Source organism: Artemia franciscana, chromosome 19 (assembly GCF_032884065.1).
Source record: "Artemia franciscana chromosome 19, ASM3288406v1, whole genome shotgun sequence".
Lineage (NCBI taxonomy): Eukaryota > Metazoa > Arthropoda > Branchiopoda > Anostraca > Artemiidae > Artemia > Artemia franciscana.
This window is the reverse complement of record NC_088881.1, coordinates 13,074,754-13,092,760: the sequence shown is the minus strand read 5'-3', so window position 1 is coordinate 13,092,760 and position 18,007 is coordinate 13,074,754. Positions and strand designations below refer to the sequence as shown.

At 34.0% G+C, this 18,007-nt stretch overlaps 1 protein-coding gene across 1 annotated transcript in view; it reads right to left on the bottom strand.

Annotated features, from left to right (window-relative positions):
• Nucleotides 1–1,061: 1,061 nt before the first annotated feature.
• The window catches only part of LOC136039082 (protein jagged-2-like), a 153,548-nt gene continuing 136,602 nt past the window's right edge, over nt 1,062–18,007 (bottom strand). The window contains exons 14-17 of the mRNA XM_065722566.1: nt 16,301–16,482; nt 14,980–15,303; nt 4,087–4,246; nt 1,062–1,664 (exon numbers count right to left, since the gene is read on the bottom strand). Coding sequence (XP_065578638.1) covers nt 1,210–1,664; nt 4,087–4,246; nt 14,980–15,303; nt 16,301–16,482 — 1,121 coding nt within the window. The 3' untranslated portion in view covers nt 1,062–1,209. The remainder of the gene's footprint in view (nt 1,665–4,086; nt 4,247–14,979; nt 15,304–16,300; nt 16,483–18,007) is intronic.

Here is an 18,007-nt window from a genome sequence, read left to right as displayed (position 1 = left end):
TGTACCCCCTGGAAAAATTATTTTGTATCCCCCCACCCAGAAAAAAAAATCCTGGACACTACCCTGCTGGAGATTTGATATAGCTCTTCTTCATCTTGTGAGGCTAGATTTTAAAATAATGTTATTCTTTCCTGCTTTTTCTTGGATTTTAACGTTAATTTCATTTATTAACTAAAATTAGTCGAAAGGTTTATCGTGTCATAATGTGACGCAACGCAACAAAACTAGCATTATTTTCGGACACTTGAATTTCAATACAGCAGTAAAAATTCAGAAGGCGTTATGTTACACGGCAAAACCTTATAAAAGAGGAAGAAAAATGAAAGCTGTCCTTTATGGAGAGCGTTGACTATACCTGCTCGTATTGTCAACGAGATTTGTACTATACGCAGAAGACATCCTAAATGTGTAAACTAGTGACCATTCTAGGCTTGGGCAGGAAGGGGGCAGCTGCCTCCACCCCCCCTCCAGTTTTCTGACATCTGAAATTAAATTTCTTTTATCTTATATTATAAACTCCTATTAAGGTACTTTGCCCCCCCCTCAAAATTGAGGCCTAAAACCACAGCTGGTTTAAACCCTATATTTACACTGAAAAACTCAAGCTCCGCTTTTCAACCATTTTTACGAGTGAAAACGTGGGATATAACACATTTCGGAACAATACAAACTAGCATACGGAGAACCAAATATAAAGAACATACAAAGCATATAGCCTTTAATATTGGATGCACTAAATTATGTTTGGGTCATAATAGGTCTATGGAGTCCTCCTAACATAGAAATTTCCCGTTGCAGGAGTGGCAGGAGCGATACTTCTTTTTATTGATTCACCTTAGTATACAGAGTATATAGTAGCACTCCATAGTATATAGAGAACCAAATATTAAATGAAAAACGGATTTAGTCAATCAATGGGGAACATTAAGTTTAAACGGGTCGATTATCAACTTCACTGGGAGAAAATTCATGTAAGGCTTTTGATCAAATGCAGCTGAGAGGCTTCTTTACCAAGTATGTGCATTAATCTACCATAATTTTGTAAACATAAGAATTCCAAATAAAAAAGAAATAGTTTATTTATTCAAAGCGTTCAGTATCACAAGTAGTTCTCCGGAAATCATAAAAATACATACACAAAAACGAAAATTGTAAAGATAAGAATATATAATTCTATATTTCTAAACTGAGTATCACTGGTTTCACTTATCATACAATTAGCTCCCTTGAAGGTTTTTCCCTGTAACTCACACAAGTTCTATTTACATCAATCTGAAATTTTGTTGCTTTATCTAAACATTTATTGGGTTTGTTTAAAGAGCACTGTGCATCATTATTCCTCACCTCCAAATTGCTTGCTTTACTAAACTCCCCAACCTTCTTTGGAGGTAGAATAGGAGGTATTTCACAGATCGAAATACATTGCTCTGACACTTCATTCATAATCTTATTTTCTACTCGCTCAGGTCTGTTCCTTGAGCCTCTTATTTTTTCTTCATTTTCAAGATTGTTTGATTTTTCCATTATTTGTAATGTTTGTGCTTGAGGATAAGTTTGGGTTGGGGGGCGCCTGCAGTGATTTTGTGTCCATAGAAATGCCAGGGCTCCAATTAGGACGAATATCAGAATAATCGAACATATCAATGCAATCAAGTAAGGTTCTGCTGTAAAAAAAGAAACGTGATAATTGTCTGGATTCAAAAAAAAAAGAAAGAAAGAAAATATGCAAAATTAAGAACTAAAATATATCTCTTTTCAACTACCTATGGTTTAGTACAAAAGTAGTTTCTTTCGATTCGAGAAGTATCTACTTGCTACGAAAGCATCCTCTAAACACTCCTTAGGGAAAAGCTCCATTTTTTAATTGTGTTTACTAAGAGATTTTTTTTAGGGTTGAAGGTAGTGGCGTAATTTAGTCAAAATACTGGGGGGGGGGGGCAAAGTTGGAGTCAATATCTCCAAATCAAGTGAAAATGGCAGTGAAAACAAAAAAAATGAGTCATATACTACCATAAAGGCAAAGAAATACTAAAGAAAACTAACCTGTTTGTCTAGATACTTGAATTATGCAGGTTTATCTTAATTTTGACAAGATTTTTTGCAGAAACTAAATTTCAGCTGGGGGAGGGGATGAGGTCTGGAGGTGGGGGGGTACTTGGGTCAAAAGGAGCAGTTGTCCTGCCTGCTCCATAGAAAATTACGCCCCTGGTTGAGGGAGGAAGAGGCAGAAACATTCATATGTTTTATTTTTAAGTTTTCGCAGTTTTTCACCTCAGTTTTTGTTGTTATTTTTATACTTTGCTTAATCCTTCAATTTTTATTTATTCTTTAATGAATATCATTCTTTTATTATTTTTTCTTTGTTTCTTTGGTAACTTCTCTGTCAATTTTAAGCAATCTTTCTATTCTCTACGTTTGCGAGGCAATGAGTCTTTTTGAGGATCAATTTATTATTTTTCACGCATTTATGAATAAAATCACCTCATCTTATCTAACGAAGTGAATTAACGGTGTTGTGCAAAGCCTGCATCATTTTTTGTGCCCCCTCCATCTTAAGGACAACCTGGAAAAGAGCGAATCCTAGCTCAGTCATCGAAAATTTAAAAATATGCTTTGGAAAACTAAAATGTCTAGTTTTAAAAAAGTTGCCGTTAATGTTATTTAGGAATGGTAATTTTTATTTCAGTTTATCTTAATAGTTGAAGTTTATTACAAAAACATATTTATGGTAATTTCTAAAAAGATTTAAAAATCCTCAAATTGCCATACGATCGAAATGAAAAGTTTAACGGTATCACCGTGATTGAAAGCACTTTTCCGGTGGCTTTCAGTCCCCACTAAGTAACCCAAGAAAATCATTTTATAGCCTGTGAAGCACTAGTTTGTCCCTGTTCCCTCCTTTCTTATCAACCTTTAAAAGACACAATTGATTATTTAAGAGCCAGACGTAGAGATTTTTCTTAAATAGAATAGTTAAGTTAAATTAGACTTCGAAAAAAAATTTCCGAAGAAAAATTAGAATTCTTACTGAGCTTAAAAATATCTGGATTTCGATGTATTTTGTGAAATCAAATCCCAAAAACACGATATAAATCAAAAATTGTTATGACTTAACAAAATTTCATATCAAAACGCACAAAACATGTCTTTTTTTCTTAAGGAAACAATTCTGCCCACTCATGAAATCATTGAAAATGGTTTGCTCCATGGTTATAAGCCTGAGAAAATCCATTGCTTTTCACAGGTGTTTCACAATAGGCCTCGTTCTTAAAAATGTAGAAGAGAAAAACAGATACTTTGGCATAAAGGTTCTTACATTTATTATTAGCTCGATTTCTTACTTAAGGTATGACACGAGAAGATAGGTTTGTAGATTGTCAATCCCTTTTCCCTCCAAAGGAAACTGGGCAAACCTATTGTTATAAAAATGAAACTTTGATCCAACAATGAAAAGCTGCATATACAGTGAAAATTACCAGAGCAAACATAAGTCCAGTAGAAAATAATAAAACAGTGTGCAACTGACTTTGAAAATATTGCCATTTTTTACGCAACGATAACAAACATTCATTTTCTCGCAAAACTATTGTTTATCCACAATCTGTTCTCGCGATTGTTGATCAACATTACTGATCGAAAAACTCTTCAACAGAAAAGGCCCAATATTCAATCCAGACGATTTCAATTTATAGATGGCGTCGACAAAGATAAAAAGATTTTTGAGTACTCAGCTATTGGGTAATAATTAGTATAGTGGTAGTATAGTGTATAGTGGGTAATAATTGCAAACGTATGCAAAGGTACTTGAAAATATTATATAAAATTTTGAATTTTTAATTATTATTGACCTTGTGTACCACGAAAACAAGAATCACTTTTTGACAATCATACGATGCGCAGGAACGTATACAAGAATTAACTTTGGTGAGGAGGTATGTGTTTTCATAAAACTGGTTAATTGTAAGAAAATGATCATAAAGTAACAAAAAAACATGAGAATTTGAGGATCCCAAACTAGACCTCTCTGAACGCACGTTCCTCTTTGCACGGAACAGACAAAATAGTGCAGATTAATATAATCATCACCTGTTGTTTTTATGTCATCCAATGCTTCATGATTCCTTGATTTATGAATACTAAGAAGTCTGCTTACATCATGTTTAGTTTCGGAATCAACTATTTCAGCCAATATGTCTGTATACAAATTTACATGAGAAATGTACTCGCGTTCATCTGGACTTTCCATCTGAAAATGAGAAATTGAACTGAATTGAATTTATCTATGATCCGTTGTAAACACAATAACAAACGGAGAATAAGAGAAGGAAAAAAGAAAAGAGAAAGACGGAAAACGACAAATAAAACAAAGCCAAAATTAATATAATGTTTACACAAGCACAATAATTAACCAAATAATTAAAAATACACATAATAAGCACAATAATTACAAAAAACGCGATGTGTTTAGATCTATGCCAGCTACTTGAATCTAGGGGTATGATTTCTGTAATAAAGTGTCTAAATAATTTATCCAAGAGGAATTTAATCAAACTTTTCTGGATTGTTAAGAATAATACAGCTCTTGAATATAATTTTAAAGTAATATGTGATACAATTTGCATTCTAACTAAAACGAAATTTATTTCAAAAAAGAAAAAGTTTGATAAGATTAGTAATAAGGATAACAGATTATATTTACCTATTAATTTTACTTGTAAGCAGATTGAAGATATTAATTTACCAGAAATTTTAAATCAGCGGCATGTGAAACAGGCCCTTCCTAGTAATTTAAATCATAATGATAGTCCAGTTTTAACTTATAAATTTTCAAAAACTATTGGGCAAATTATTTTTAATTATAATTTAATACTAAAAAAACTAGATAGCGATATAAATTGGAAACCGGTTTGTAATTGTAAGCAACTTGGCCCATTTGTAAATCCTACTTACAAACATGTTATAACAGGGGACTTGTCAATAATAAAGCAAGATGATCTTCAAATTATAATGAATAAAGGGGCTAATTTCCGTCTTTCTCATCATCTGAAACCATCGAGTGTTCTTGATGGCTTGGAAAATGATTTTGATTTATTTATTGATAAGTGGTGTAAGAAAGAGAATAAAAATAAAGAGAGTTTTCAAAGTTGGAAGAATTTAATTATTAGTAGAGTAAGAAATAAAATATATTCTAACTTAAAAAATAGTAACACTAAATCATTATTTTATAATGCGAAGATTAAACAAGCAATTGCTAATCTAAAGAATGAATTTGTAATTGTGCCAGTGGATAAAGCTAATAATAATTTTGCCATAATTTGTCAGAAACTGTATTGTGATATCTTAAAAAGGGAGTTATGCACAACTAATGTTTATGAAAAGGTAAATATAGAGGATGAGAATTTAATTGAAAAGACTGAAGAAATACTTTTTAAAAATTTTAATATTAAAATAAATGACAATGATAAAAAGTTCCCTTTCCTATATTGGACTGTAAAATTTCATAAGAATCCCCCTAAACCACGGTTTATTGCAGGAGCAGCTAAATGTCCAACCCGCATTGCTGCTACTGACCTCTCTTTAATTTTAAAGGAAATTGTAAATAAACTTAAAACCTATTGTTCTGGTATTAAAAAATTTTCGAATTTTAATCCATATTGGAGTGTTAATAATTCACTGCAGGTGATAGATTCTTTAACAATGGTTTCAGCTAAAAGAATTGAGTCTTTCGATTTTGCGACAATGTATACTAATTTATCACTTAATTTAGTGTTTGATAATTTAAAAACTGTTATAAAGAAATCTTTCCTCTTATCTAGTAAAAGGTTCTTAAAAATAGACAGTTATAATAAAAAAGCCATATGGACAAACTGCTTCAATACTACAGTTAACTTGAGATGTTACAGCTTGGATATGATTTTTGAGTTATTGGAATTTGTTTTATACAATACTTATATAAGATTTGGGGGTGATTTGTACAAGCAAATTATGGGAATTCCCATGGGGGGGAATGCCAGCCCATTTATAGCTGACTTGTTTTTAAGTCAACTAGAATATAAATATATGATGGATAAGAATAATCCAATTAATTTAAAACATGCTTTGTCAAATAATAAAAGATATTTAGATGATATTTTGGTCTTAAATTGTAAGGATTTCATTGATATTTCTAAAAATATATATCCATCAGAGCTTATTCTTGAGCCTAGTCATAGCGCTGGTCATGAAGATCATTTCTTAGATTTAAATATTAATATTTGTGATAATAATAAATTAAGTTTTAAAATGTATAATAAAACGGATGATTTTGATTTTGAAGTGATTAGTTTCCCATTCCCTGAAAGTAATATGCACTCAAATATCACATATTCAGCGTTTTTCTCACAGTTACTTCGTTATGCAAGGATTTGTAGTAATTACATTGATTTTAAAAATAGATGTAAAATCTTAAGCCAAAAATTGATATCAAGAGGTTTTTCTGCAAATAAATTAACTTGGCAATTTAAAAAATTTAGTTTTCATTATAACGAACTTTTAAATAAATATCAAAAGAATTATCTAGAAATACTTAAAGAAATTTTTAACTAATTTGGGAGGTTCGAGAAATGTTGTCACAGCGCCATTTATTTTGAATTGCGTTTCTAATTGAGCGTAATTTTTTGAAAAATTAGCCACATGGTAAAGATGAATTCTATAATTGTTTAGTTCATTCAGGTTTTTTGCAATGTGTTAATATTTGTGATTTGGTAAAATTTATAATATTTAGTTTACCTATTGTTGCTAAAGGGAGGGATATATTAACAGGATAAGCTTGTTTTGGTTTTGGTTTTACTTGGTTGTTTTACATTTGCTGTTTTTTTTTTCATGGGCATGTAATTTGGGGGTGATACCTGACGCGGGGATGCCATGGATATTCTGTGGTAGCCACAACACTGTGCTGGGTAGAGAATTTAGAGTGGCGAAACCCAATATAGGCCAGTGTATTCTCCTGATGAGCCCTTATGTTGGGTGTTGCCTCTTAATTATTTGTCTATATTATTTTTTCTATTGTTCGGTAAATGACGACTTATACTTATTGACGACATGACTGCCTGTCCATGGATTATTCTTTATGGTTGATTGTGTGTGGCTATGCTGTTTGACCTATGTGATTGTATGGATGAGTAGGGTTGAGGCCTCATTCAAGTGCTGGTCTATATTAATCACTAATTTAGGAAAACAGTCTTCCTTTTCTCCTTCTGTCTCTTTATTTTATTTTATTTTATTTTTTTATTTTTTTTTTTTTTTTTATTTTATTTTTTTTATTATTTTTTTTTTTTTTTATTTTTTTTTTTTTGTGTGTGTTTGTGCTGTAGCATTGGTGATTTCTCTTTTCATGATATATATATATATATATATATATATATATATATATATATATATATATATATATATATATATATATATATATATATATATATATATATATATATATATACATATATATATATATATATATATATATATATATATATATATATATATATATATATATATATATATATATATATATATATATATATATATATATATATATATATAAAAATAAGTTGTCTGTCTGTGTGTCTGTCTGTCAGGTGACGTCATGTTTCTGTGTCGACTGACGTCATGAAGTTAGTTGTCGTCATTTTTGCTATGACGGTGACGTCATTAAAGATATTTAAGACATATATGTTCACGTAAAAATCTATTAATGTTTAAGTTTAAAATGACTGATGAACTTACAATGGCAAAAGCCGATGAAGATGCTCAAAGAGTCTATGCCAAAAAACTTGCTGCTGATAGAGAAAGTCAGAAAAGAAAGCGTGCCGAGGAATCAAAAGAACAGCAAGGAAACAGGCTTGAGGCTAAAGAACGCAAAACCGCGCAGTTAGATGAAGATCCACCTGGACAGCGAGAGTCAAAACATATCAAAACTGAAAATGATAGCGATGATGATTGGGTTTGGGATTTTGACTTGGATAAGGTCATCAATGCCTACCAGATTTTAGTTAAAAAAAACAAAGGTTCGGCGATATGTAATTCATAGTGAAGCTGAAAAATAAAGAAGAAAAAGAAAACTGAAAAAAGAAAAAATGTAAAAAACTAAAAAATACTAAGAAGAAAAAACACTCAAAGAGAAATTACAGACCGGGACACAAATGACGACCGGGACAGAGGGAATATAAATAACGACCGGGACACTCAAAGAGAAATTACAGACTGGGATACCGGGACACAAATGACGACCGGGACACAGGGAATATAAATGACGACCAGGACACAGGTATTTAAGAGTATCGTTCAAAGACAAATTTTTAAATGTAAGAAGACCGTTGAAAGAGAAATTTCTAATTGTAAAATGACTGAAGAACCTACAATGGCAACACCCGAGGAAGCTGCTCAAAACGAATGTATTCAAGCCGAAGTAGCTGAGTTGGTAAAGCGTTATGTTTCAGGTTCTAGGTCCGAGAGGCTCCAGGTTTGAACCTTGGCTTTAGCATTAATACAAAAGAAGAAAAAAACTAAAAAAGGTAAAAACTACAAAAAAACTAATATGGCGCGTAACGACTTACGCACGCGGGGGGGCTTGGGGGGCGCGAAGCGCCCCACCAAATAGGTGTTTGGGTGGCGCGAAGCGCCACCCCTACAGCTAGTATATCTTCTATATATATACAAACAAGTTGTGTGTCTGTCTGTCTGTCAGGTGACGTCATGTTTCTGTGTTGACTGACGTCATGAAATTAGTTGTCGTCAATTTTGCTTTGACGGTGACGTCATTTAAGATATTTAAGACATATGTTCACGTAGAAATCTATTAATGTTTAAGTTTAAAATGACTGATGAACTTACAATGGTAAAAGCCGATGAAGATGCTCAAAGAGTCTATGCCAAAAAACTTGCTGCTGATAGAGAAAGTCAGAAAAGAAAGCGTGCCGAGGAATCAAAAGAACAGCAAGGAAACAGGCTTGAGGCTGATAGAGAAAGAAAGAACAGAAAGCGTGCCGAGGAATCAAAAGAACAGCAAGGAAACAGGCTTGAGGCTGATAGAGAAAGAAAGAACAGAAAGCGTGCCGAGGAATCAAAAGAACAGCAAGGAAACAGGCTTGAGGCTGATAGAGAAAGAAAGAACAGAAAGCGTGCCGAGGAACTACCAGAGCAACGCGGAAGCAGACTTGCTGCTAAAAGAGAAAGTGAAAAAAGAAGGCGTGCCGAGGAATTTCAAGAACAGCAAGAAATCAGGCTTGCTGCTGATAGAGAAAGTAAGAAAAGAAAGTGTGCCGAGGAATCACAAGAACAGCAAGAAATCAGGCTTGCTGCTGATAGAGAAAGTAAGAAAAGAAAGCGTGCCGAGGAATCAGAGCAACCTGAAAGTTATCGCCTGGCATTCAGGTACAACCCAGTCGATGATTATAGCTTGAGTAGATGTGTTGGACCTTGCGGTGCACTGAACGAAAATTCACCATGCATGGCCAAAGGAAGGTGCACAAAGCAATATCCTCGACTTTTAGTATCAAACACAATTACTGGCAATGATGGTTACCCACAATATAGAAGAAGATCTACTGAAGATGGCGGTAAAACAGCAATAATAAAGAAGCGTAACGGTACCACCATCGAAGTAGATAACCAGTGGGGTGTTCCATATTCCCCATTATCATCAAAAACATTTAATGCACACATAAACGTTGAATACTGTAACTCCGTAAAGGCAATCAAATACATATGTAAATACGTCAACAAAGGCAGTGACATGGAAGTTTTTGGCTTGCAGCCCGAAATCAAAGATTTCAACGAAATCGTACAATATCAGGCTGGAAGATACATAAGCAGTAATGAAGCTGTTTGGCGAATTCTTTCATTTCCGATACATGAACGTAGTCCAGCTGTTGTTCACTTAGCGGTACATTTACAGAATGGTCAACGTGTTTATTTCACGGAAACCAACGTGCAACAAAGAGTCCTGAAACCACCGGATACAACATTAACAGCTTTTTTTTCGCTTCGCAAAAATGATTCTTTTGCAAAAAAACTGCTGTATACTGAAGTGCCTTCGTATTACACGTGGAATACTAAAAATAGAGTATTTGAACGTCGAAAACAGGGTAAGTCAGTCGACGGCCAACCTACCATCTTCAAAGATACCACGATAGGAAGACTCTACACCGTTCACCCCAATCAACATGAATGCTTCTTTCTACGCCTGCTTTTGGTGAATGTACCCGGTCCGACATCCTTTGAGTATTTGAGAACTGTAAACGGTACTATACATGACACTTACAGTAGTGCATGCCAAGCTCTGAATTTATTGGAGAATGACCAACACTGGGATAACTGCATCAATGACGCGTGCGAAACGTCAACCCCAAGTCAAATTCGTGCATTGTTTGGCATCATTTTAACAACTTGCTCTCCATCAGCTCCTACAGAGGTATGGGAAAAATATAAGTCAAAAATGCCCGAAAATATACTCCATCGAAAACAGTTAGAGACGTCAGATATGACTTTTGATTTTACATCAGAAATTTATAACTACACTTTAGTTATTACAGAAGATTTACGTATAAGATGTACGTATGGCAAAAAAACCTCTTCAGGATTTGGGAATGCCTTCACCTAACCGTATCGCTGCTGTTTCGACATGTGTAGAATTGGATCGTGAACAAAGTTACAGCACGAGTGATCTATTGTCGTATGTACAAAATAACATTTCCAAGTTAACGTCGGAACAAAAAGACATTTATGATACGATAATGCATTGTGTCGATAACAACGTCGGAGAAATTTTCTTTTTGGATGCGCCAGGAGGTACTGGTAAAACATTTGTGATAAAACTGATTCTGGCATCAATTCGATCAAAAAATGATATAGCGTTGGCAATTGCGTCGTCCGGAATAGCCGCAACATTGCTGCCTGGTGGAAGAACTGCTCATTCCGCTTTGAAATTGCCTCTGAATTTGCATTCTACAGAAACTCCCACGTGCAATATTTCCAAATCATCTGGGATGGGTAAAGTATTGCAGCAATGCAAACTTATTATTTGGGATGAGTGCACAATGGCACACAAAAAATCGCTCGAGGCTCTGGATCAATGCTTGAAAGATTTGAGAGGGAAGTCGAAACCCTTTGGCAGCACATTAATATTGCTTGCGGGAGATTTCAGGCAAACATTATCTATGATACCTAGATCAACTCCTGCAGACGAAATGAATCCTTCCCTGAAAAATTCTAATTTATGGGCACACGTAAAAATATTAAAATTAACTACAAATATGCGTGTCCGATTGCAAAACGATGACTCTGGTCAAACATTTTCAGATCAATTGCTGACAATTGGAAACGGAAAACTCCCAGTAGACTCAATTTCAGGACGTATACAACTACCTGCTGATTTCTGTAATTTAGTGACGTCCAAAAATGAATTGATTGAAAAAGTATTTCCGAATATTCTAAAAAATTATAAAAATAATAAATGGCTAAGTGAAAGAGCGATTCTCGCACCCAAAACTATAGACGTCCACGAAATCAACAATATTGTTTTAATACTTTTAAGAAATATAAACCCACCAAAGCTTTGCAATGGCACTCGAAGAGCCGTAAAAAAAACAATGGAAAACCTAATAGAGGCCACAATCTTGACAGGGCCTTTTGAGGGTGAGGCTGTTCTTATTCCTCGCATTCCCATGATTCCAACGGATCTGCCTTTTCAATTTAAAAGATTGCAATTCCCAATTCGATTAGCATTTGCAATCACCATTAACAAAGCTCAAGGTCAATCATTAGAAAACCGTGGTATAGATCTTAATACTGATTGTTTTTCCCATGGACAATTGTACGTTGCATGTTCGAGGGTCGGTAAACCTGACAATCTATTTATATGCAGCGACAATTGGACAGCGAAGAATGTTGTATATTCGCAAGTTTTACGCAGTTAATTTGTATTTTGGAACCAAATGAAGTGGTTAATTATCCATCTGAATTTTTAAATTCCATAGATCCTTCAGGGTTTCCACCACACGTGCTACAACTAAAAATAGGCGTACCAATAATACTTTTAAGAAATATCAACCCACCAAAGCTTTGCAATGGCACGCGACTTGCCGTAAAAAAAAACAATGGAAAACCTAATAGAGGCCACAATCTTGACAGGGCCTTATGAGGGTGAGGCTGTTCTTATTCCTCGCATTCCCATGATTCCAACGGAAACATGCATCCACACAACTCGTTTTTATATAGATAGATAGATACAATACATTTGATACAATGTATTTATATATATGTATATATATATATATATATATATATATATATATATATATATATATATATATATATATATATATATATATATATATATATATATATAATCAAGCGTCGGTTCGTGTCAGTCTGTCAAAAGATTTGTAGCTGAAATATTCAAACTAAAAATAGTAAAAAATCTGAAAATAGTAATTACTACCTTTAAATATAGACAAGAAATTTATCTCACTACTCAAGTAATATATATATATATATATATATATATATATATATATATATATATATATATATATATATATATATATATATATATATATATATATATATATATATATATATATATATATATATATATATATATATATATATATATATATATATATATATATATATATATATATATATATATATATATATATATATATATATATATATATATATATATATATATATATATATATATATATATATATATATATATATATATTCGGTGCTTGAATCGTCATTTTCGTTATTAGAAGAGTTCATATTTATTGAAGTTGCACTTGTCGTATGTGCTTCTTTCTGCCATTTGCAAAAGGAATTAGTTAATCCTGGGGGTAAGGATGCATATACCTAAGCTAAGCCCTGTGCACACTAAACTTGAACTTGTTGGATCAAAGCTTATAGAATTATTACGCTACTTAAAAGTAGTTATTACGCTACTTAAAAGCCGTCCTGGCCGAGTTGGTTGGTGCGCTGGATTCGGGATCCTTTGTCTGAGAGGACGTGGGTTCGAATCCCGGTGTACCCAATTCTTCAGTTGGGACGGGGGTCAGTGGCGTGACTCTGTAAGCTTAGCCAGAGTCGACCCAGCTCTAAATGGGTACCTGGAGAAATCTGGGGAAGGTAAACAGGAAGGGTGTGTGAAAGCACAGGATGGCTGGCCCCCAACCCCCCATTGCACTTCCTGGCTGAAGGGCCAAGAAACGGAGATCAGCACCGCCGGTAGGGACTGTAAAGTCTAATGCCGTATCCTTTACCTTCCTTTTACCTTTTTTTAAATTATGATGACCAAAAAGGAACGGACAATCAGGCTTATCATCTTTTTTCCTAGTTACATTTCATTTAAAGTCAATTTTTTCCATAATATTCAAGGAAAATTACACTTGCAAATATTTTTTGCCTCTTCATAAGGAGTGATCAGACGAGTCACTTACTGGGAACTTTTTAGTGTCTAGATGCTTGATTATCTCATGATATTGTATGGTAATATGTTGTTATTCGAGCACAGCCAAAAACAATTTTTAAAATCTTTTGAAAAAAAAATCATAAAATTTGATGGAACATTTTTTTTTTACTGTACTTCAAATGCCATAGTTGGTTCTGACACTGTTAATGGTCTTCTGAGTGGATATTATTATTTTCTCCTGGTTCTAAGATATGCGATAAGCATTTAGTTTTGTTGCAAGCCTCCTTAGATTGTGTTTGACAAGTAGTCTTTGTATTATCAGACTTAGTGTAAATAAGAAAATAGTGCAGGTTATAGAATGCTAGCACTTTCTAAATACTGTTAACATCTGAAGATATTAAAATCACTGAGAGTAGCTAAGTGAGTCAATGTGCTTCTGAAATCTTAAAAAATTGAAAAAAATGTCTCTTTGCAAAAAAATTGTTCGCTTCTCGCCAAAAATTCGTGTGGAATGGAGTCATGTTCACAACATGTACCATTTCTAAAAGGTCCAATAATGTCACTCTGACATTATTGTCCAGCATTATCTGAGAAATGTCCAGCAGCTTTCAAGATTAAAGCCCTGAAGATTTTATCCTACTCCGTTCCCTACTTTCTCTAGGCGGTATATTACATAAAAATATTTTTGAGGGACAGTCGAAAAGCTAAGAATGAATGTCAGATTTTTTTTAGGGTTATGGTCTAACAGTTATGCATGCAGGAAAGTTTATCTCGGCCTTCATAACAAGGAAAATATAGGTTAATTCAAAAGCTTGTTAATACGTTTGAAAAACAGAGAAACAACCAATTTCCTTAGGAGCTAAATAAAATGCGGAAAACAAGTGGGACCACTTGAAACTTTTTTTTTTAATCTCAGGTTGAAAAAAAGTGTCATATAATCTTTGTCGAATCTCAGAAGCCAAGTTGAGGGTACATTAATCTCTCCGGCTATCCTCGCAACTGGCAAGATGAACGGCAAACTTTAGTAATTTTACAATTCTAGAAATTTTAGAATTCTGAAGTTTTTTTGGATTGTATTATTCATCTTGAATTAAAAATATGAAGTGTATTGTACGAGGAAACATTAGATTTATGTTTTCAGTCAAAATTATAATTTGGAGAGTGCTAATTCTTAGTTTTTCTTTAAGGTATTGATACAAAAATTGAAAAAAAAACTTTTTTTGGAAATTTCAAGTTTTTTTCTTCATATATTTTGAAATAGCTCCATAAAAGGACGATGACAAAAGCACTCTAAGGGGATGAGCCAACAAAATCTATAAAAGGAGGTGAGTGAATTGATGGTTTTCTTGTGCCAAAAAAGTATTGTATTTTAGAGATATAACAATATTTTGCACTTTTTTGTATTCTAAGAGAGAAATTAGAATGCTAGAAAGACCCAATGCCTCCCCACCCCTTCCTGGCTACTTGCTTTCAGATATAGGAGAAATAAAATACTTTATTGTAACTACCAAATAGTTAGAGATGATATTTACCATCCGCACAACTATTATGTCTTTATCATCATTTTTTAGAGTGCACAAAACAGTGACAGGAGCTAACGCTGTTCCAATATCCGCTTTGGCCAGCTCTTCACCTAAAGCACTTCGGATTTGACGGCACAAGCTTGATAAAGTCGTTCCAACTGGGATTTTGTGTCTGACCATCTCTAATTCTAATTGAGCACAATATACACTGCTATTGTGCAGAAGACTGCAAGCTGTCTGCTGGCTGGGGGAGAGAGTAAGGGAACGTGGAGGCTTGCAACCAGGCTGGGGACGACAAGGCTCGTGGAGGCAAGGTGTTGAAGATGTGCACAGCTGGAAAAAATTATTCATATTATTTGGACAAAATATATTTTTAAATAAAATCCATTTCACCCTATGCGTTATAGTCTCATTAAAATTGGTCCTTCAATATTGGCACCCCCTCCCACCTATGCCAATTCCAAATATTATAATTGAACAAAATAAAATGCTTAATAATTTTCTATTTACCATACAGTGCCTGCCCAGCACCCATATTAGTTTGATAGTATTTTTAAGAATACATCTAAGGAAAATGAATTCCGAAATAGGACTGAGAAGCATGACACTGAAGGTCCACATTTTGTATGGAAATCTGAAGTAGGTGTGAAACCTGAGGCAAAATGAACAAAAGTAAATATAGAAGTAACATTCATTCATTGTAAACTTTTTCTTGAAAAAAAAAGAAGTGAGAAATATGCTAATTTTCTGACATAAAAATATATAACGGAGTTCTCCGAGGCAATTCAATACCAAAAAATTCTTTTTAAAAAAGGTGAAGTGGAGCCACGCCCCCCAAATGATTTTATTTTTTGATGAAGTGACTTTCGGACCCATTAAACAATCGGAAGGAATGAGAAATATTTACGCTATTGATCAACAAGACTTTAAAAATTTAATAATCCATTTATAAATACAAAGAACAATAACATATTTTGAACAATAATTGAACAATTTGTATAGAACAATAATGCAAAGAACATGTAACATACAATGATCCAAGGGGATCAAGACTGCTAAAAAAAACTTCATTTTCTATATTTTCCGAATTCGTATTTTTCTATGGATGCAAACCAGTTGGGGAAGTGGGAAGGAAAGAACGTGAGGCAGTCTTTCTCATAATACTTTTAACTACATTGTAACAATACATGGGTCATAAAAATCTACTTTTAAAATGTCCCCATAAACTTGAATATTCGATTTCCGATTGAGCTTGAAAAGCTGATCACGCTGAGTGAATATTTCCTTCGTAATATTTGACCTAGACTGGATTTAAAATAGAAATTCATACTTGACTTGTGTCGCAGCTCCTTACTGATCCATTGTGCGTTGTGGCAGCATCCTGACATCCTTCACCGCAAACCAAATTACTGCACCGTGTTTGTAAATTTTTGGTACAGTAACACGTATTACAAGAGTCTTTCCACATCTCTCCTGGTTTATATCCACGGTTATTAGAAACACATTTTGGATCTAAAATTGAAACAAAGAGGTTTTTAGGATTTTTGTATGGTAGTCTCATAGATATTTTATGGAAATTTTGGAATTATATATTTTAAAACAATGCTTACGTAATAGTCTAAGCGTCAATATAGTACTACTACTACTACTAACAACTCACTGTAGCAGAAAGCCGCCTGACACCAACACATCTGCGCAGGCTCTTCCTCCATCCCAATTTATTCAAAGCTTCACCTACTTTAAATTGTATTTCTTTAAAAATCTATTCAAACCAATTTTCTTTAAATTTCTCCTTATTACCTCTTTCCAGCCCATTAGGGGACGACTGGCCCCATATTGGCACCAGTTGGATGGCCAAAAAGAACAGTCTTCGGTAATTTATTTTCCTTCATCTGCAAAACGTGTCCTAGCCATCTCAATCGTTATGCTATTGTTACCATAGAAAGCAGAATGGAACCAAATTTTTCCTATAGCTGGTTGTTTGACCTATTGTCGATCAAACGGCTACACAAAAATGTTCCAAAAAATTCCTGGAAACATCTTACAAATGGCGTCTTCCGAAGCAACCACGTTTCAGAACACTACTTGCCCATTTGCATCACTCTAGCTTCAATTCTTAGACTTAACTTCTAAATGTTTTTAAACTGTGAAACAACACCCCGGGCCACGACCATTCTACTTTTTACATTTTCACTAGCTCCTTTTGAATTGACATCCTACCTGACTCAGCTCCTTCCCCTGATATTAGTGATTTCGGCAAACTAAAGTTTGCTCGGTTTTTATTCCTTTGTGTAAAGATGACAGGAGTAATATTCGACATAAAATCCTGCCGTTTGTTTATTCAAGACTAAAATAAATGAGGTAAAACACCATGTAAACCTAGAGAGGAGAGCAAGGTGCGTTTCATGATCCGGAAAAATTTCAAGACCGAAGTCTACAAAGTTATATATACAATTCCTTGGTGTCTTCTGAAAAATTTGAAGAATTGATTTGTCCTACATTTCCCTGCACCAATTAAAGTAAATTTGATCCTGAAGGGGGATAATTTAAAAGTGCTGAAATATACTTTACCTGAAGACAGAATTCCGCTGATGTCTATTCAAAACCAGCTTTTAGCGCAATGAATCTTAAGGACTGTCCTGTGGTGGCACATTGGGTTTGACCTTAGCTTGGTAATACGGGACCCAGAGATCGAATCATGCTGCAGCAATACACTGCAGGGCCGACGCAGGGACCTTAGTAGTCAAGAAGCGTCGTTAATCTGATACGATACAATCTTAAGGACTCAGAGGGCCTAAATATTAGAGCTATCTTCTTTCTAAAGCTTTCTTTCAGTCCTTGAATACCTGGAAAGACATGCCCACCTTCCTTTAATATGCCTCCCTGGATGTGAAATGGAGTAGAACTTTCTAAAGACTTAAAGGGGAAAAGGAGAGAACTTTCTATGACTTAATTTTTATTTGTCTCTACTCGAAGCTAGTTTTTTCACGACATCACCCCTCATGCTCAAAAGGCTTCAAGAATCGTAAGTTTTTCT